The sequence below is a fragment of the Priapulus caudatus genome, unplaced genomic scaffold, assembly GCF_000485595.1.
Source record: "Priapulus caudatus unplaced genomic scaffold, Priapulus_caudatus-5.0.1 Scaffold225, whole genome shotgun sequence".
Classification (NCBI taxonomy): Eukaryota; Metazoa; Priapulida; class Priapulimorpha; order Priapulimorphida; family Priapulidae; genus Priapulus; species Priapulus caudatus.
The window spans coordinates 373963-378606 of NW_014577286.1; the positions used below are offsets into that span (position 1 = coordinate 373963).

General features: G+C 43.2%; 1 protein-coding gene across 1 annotated transcript in view; it reads right to left on the bottom strand.

The window, feature by feature from the left end:
* The window catches only part of LOC106807603 (high affinity cAMP-specific and IBMX-insensitive 3',5'-cyclic phosphodiesterase 8A-like), a 37346-nt gene that overhangs the window by 23136 nt on the left and 9566 nt on the right, over positions 1–4644 (bottom strand). The window contains exons 3-4 of the mRNA XM_014809997.1: positions 2996–3111; positions 2275–2349 (exon numbers count right to left, since the gene is read on the bottom strand). Coding sequence (XP_014665483.1) covers positions 2275–2349; positions 2996–3111 — 191 coding nt within the window. The remainder of the gene's footprint in view (positions 1–2274; positions 2350–2995; positions 3112–4644) is intronic.

The following is a 4644-nucleotide window of genomic DNA, read 5'->3' on the forward strand; positions in this document are numbered from 1 at the left end:
GCAGGTATTGTACGTAGATACATCTACCGTGTGTAGATACAGCCACCATGCGTAGAGCAGGTATTGTACGTAGATACATCTACCGTGTGTAGATACAGCCACCATGCGTAGATGCAGGTATTGTACGTAGATACATCTACCGTGTGTAGATACAGCCACCATGCGTAGATGCAGGTATGTACGTAATACATCTACCGTGTGTAGATACAGCTACCATGCGTAGATGCAGTGTTGTACGTAATACATCTACCGTGGTGTGTAGATACAGCCACCATGCGTAGATGCAGGTATTATGTAGATACATCTACCGTGTGTAGATACAGCTACATGCGTAGATGAGGTAATGTACGTAGATACATCTACCGTGTGTAGATACAGCCACATGCGTACGATGCAGGTATTGCTACGTAGATACATCTACCGTGTGTAGATACAGCCACCATGCGTAGATGTAGCGTATTGTACGTAGATACATCTACCGTGTGTAGATACAGCACCATGCGTAGATTGCAGCGTATTGTACGTCATAGATACTCTACCGCGTGTAGATACAGCTACCATGCGTAGATGCAGGTATTGTACGTAGATACATCTACCGTGTGTAGATACAGCTACCATGCGTAGATGCAGGTTATTTACGTAGATACATCTACCGCGTGTACATACAGCTACCATGCGTAGATGCAGGTATTGTACGTAGATACATCTACCGCGTGTAGATACAGCTACCCATGCGTAATGTAGGTATTGTACGTTAGATACATCTACCGTGTGTAGATACAGCTACCATGCGTTAGATGCAGGTATTGTACGTAGATACTATACTCGTGTAGATACACACCATGCGTAGATTGCAAGGTCATTGTACGGTAGATACATCTACCGTGTCAGATACAGCTACCATGCGTAGATGCAGGTATTGTACGTAGATACATCTACCGTGTGTAGATACAGCCACCATGCGTAGATGCAGGTATTACGTAGATACATCTACCGTGTGTAGATACAGCCACATGCGTAGATGCAGGTATTGTACGTAGATACATCTACCGTGTGTAGATACAGCTACCATGCGTAGATGCAGGTATTGTACGTAGATACATCTACCGCGTGTGTACATACAGCCTACCATGCGTAGATGCCAGGTATTGTACGTAGATACATCTACCGTGTGTAGATACAGCCACCATGCGTAGCATGTAGGTATGTACGTAATACATCTACCGTGTGTAGATACAGTCCCATGCGTAGAATGCAGGTATTGTACGTAGATACATCTACTGTGTAGATACAGCCACCATGCGTAGATGCAGGTATTGTTACGAGACATCTACCGCGTGTAATACAGCTACCATGCGTAGATGCAGGTATTGTACGTAGATACATCTACCGTGTGTAGATACAGCCACCATGCGTAGATGCAGGTATTGTACGTAGATACATCTACGCTGTAGATACACGCTATCATGCGTAGATGTAGGTATTGTACGTAGGATACATCTACCGCGGTAGATACAGCTACCATGCGTAGATGCAGGTATTGTACGTATACATCTACCGCGTGTAGATACAGCCACCATGCGTAGATGCAGGTATTGTACGTAGATACATCTACCGTGTGTAGATACAGCTACCATGCGTAGATGCAGGTATTGTACGTAGATACATCTACCGTGTGTAGATACAGCCACATGCGCTAGATGCAGTATTGTACGTAATACATCTACCGCTGTGTAGTCAGCTACCATGGTAGATAGCGTATTGTACGTAGATACATCTACCGTGTAGATACAGCCTACCATGCGTAGATGCAGGTATTGTACGTAGATACATCTACGCGTGTACATACAGCTATCATGCGTAGATGCATGGTATTTACGTAGATACATCTACGTGTGTAGGATACAGCACACCATGCGCTAGATGCAGTATTGTACGTAGATACAATCTACGTGTGTAGATACAGCCACATGCGTAGATGCAGGTATTGTACTAGATACATCTACCGTGTGTAGATACAAGCCCACCTGCGTAGATGCAGGTATTGTACGTAGATACATCTACCGTGTAGTAATACAGTTACCATGCGTAGAGCAGTATTGTACGTAGATACATCTACCGTGTGTAGATACAGCCACCATGCCGTAGATGCAGGTATTGGACGTAGATACACTCTACCGTGTGTAGATGCACACACACACACACACACACACACACACACACACACACACACACACACACACACACACACACACACACACTGTTAGTACTAACCTTCACTACGCATGGATCTTAAGTCACCTGTATAATTGATGAGTGAACGCACGCTCCCGCGTCGATAGTAAATGTCTTCAGTGGAAAAGAAATGAAAAGAGTAATTGGTAAACGACATTAGTCGTGGCTCATGCTGACGTCATTATTAGCACAACGCACACACAAGCTTTTGCGCGACTAAACACCGTCTGTGCAAATGCACCATCGAATCCGTTCCGCTAATGGACACGCGTTGTAAGCACGCAAGGACACTAACAAGGCCAGTTGTTATATATACAGACGCATTCGAAGTGCAGCGCAGTGCAGTCTAATGTTGTCATAATAATTTCTGAGCGGCGAGTTGATCGTTAGTACACGCGTTAAATCATGTAGAATTCACCGGATATTGCGTTTACAGTTGCATATAAAATTATGTGAGCGATGATAAAATCATAAACACTGAGCGTATATTGTTCTCGATTATTTTAAAGCTAGATCCGCTTTCGAGATTATTTTGCGTTTTTGGTCGAATGTCGACGTTTGGGATTTCTGCAGCTTGTCGTTTGATATTGCGGTGAGAAAACTGAAGCCATTTGAAGGTTATTATCATTCACAGTTATCACAGTGGTTACTATGGATGCTCTAGGTATCAGAGGTATGTATAATGGATACCGATGCTCGTTTGTTTATATCGCCATGGTTACGTCGACGACCGGCCAGCGCATGCGCAGTGGATGCTTACCGTTTGGTAATGGCGGTAGGTCCGCATCCTTCAGACTAGTGACACTGTTCTGGATGTCTCCCAGCACCTCGACTTCTGAGTGAGGAGCGTACGTATACACAACCTGTCCAATACGCCTGCAACAGTCACCGAAATCATACATAATAACAGACGTATTATTTATATATATATACATTGTTTTATTATATAATATATATAATATATATAATATATATTTATAACAGACATGACGTTAACCGGGATAATGATGCGTGCGTGCGTGCGTGCGTGCATACACATGTTTGCATCGCAGGTAGTGAGTTTCTATGTATAGCACGCTGTCCCGGTTTCGCATGCGGTCTCACTCGTCTGAGGCTTCACATCTCTGTCTTCCCAGCCACGCGTCATGGCTATTTACGGCACACTTATACCTCGTAGCAATTAAGTTATATCCCTATAGCCTGCCGATAGTCATGCATGTTGACCCGTGCAACATATTATTAGAAGTGTATAATATATATATATATGAAGATATCAAAGATATTACAGACATAATAATGTGTAGATATATAGTCTATATTATACACCCCTGATATTATTGTGTAGTTCATAATCATCATGCTCAAATAGGCCTAGTCATCATAATTTACGTGAATATGTTCACCTATAATTTAAATCATGGCTATATTATGAGAAATCAATTATATTGGTATTATAATAATGTGAATAATTATTATCCTAAAACTTGATGGACGTGACAATGTTGTAAAATAAATTAGTATTAATATAAATTTCCGGATTGCGTGAATTTGAAATTGAGATGATGGAGGTAAACTTACACACATATATATAATATATATATATATATATCGATAATTTAGGCTGGTTCGAGTAGGTTGTTAAGTCATCAGTCGCGTTCTTCAACTGCTGATGATGACTTCCTAACTCGCATGTGTACAGCTGCTATACAGTTGACCTACTCTGCGTTGATATTTCACAGCGTTGATCTACGAGGCAACAACAACGTGCCCACTCACGACAGAGCGAGCAAGCAGTCGATCCCTTAGCGTATATACACAAATCTCACTGCCAGGTCAATATTTACAACCCTATTTTGCGTAACAAGTGGCGGTAGAACGAGGTTGCATTTATTCTGTGAGGTTTACCCGCGAAACACCCAAGCCCACATGTCAAGCAATTACCCTCAATGTGCTATTTCGTTATAACTGCAGTGTCAATATTTCTATGAGAGCGCACGGCAGCAAGATGATTTATTGCATTCTAGCATGTTATTCTGCTAGCGAGACTTCTCCCTACTCCCTCCTAATATGTCAACAAGATTCGCTAAACGTTAGCGGCAACTTACGTACGTGGTACAGTGGCGGGGATGGTAATTCCGGCCACCCACTTTTTTATACCCCCCACACATTCTTTGCTACCTGCCCTTCTTTTGCCTTTTGACACCGCCTGCTGCGGCTACTGCTTCTGTTTCTGCTGCTGCTTTTGCTTTTGCTGCTGCTACCGCTGCTACTGCTGCTGCTGCTGCTGCTGCTACCGCTGCTACTGCTGCTGCTGCTGCTGCTACTACTGCTTTTGCTGCTTCTGCTGCTGCTGCTGCTGCTGCTACTACTGCTTTGCTGCTTCTGCTGCTGCTGCTGCTGCTGCTGCTG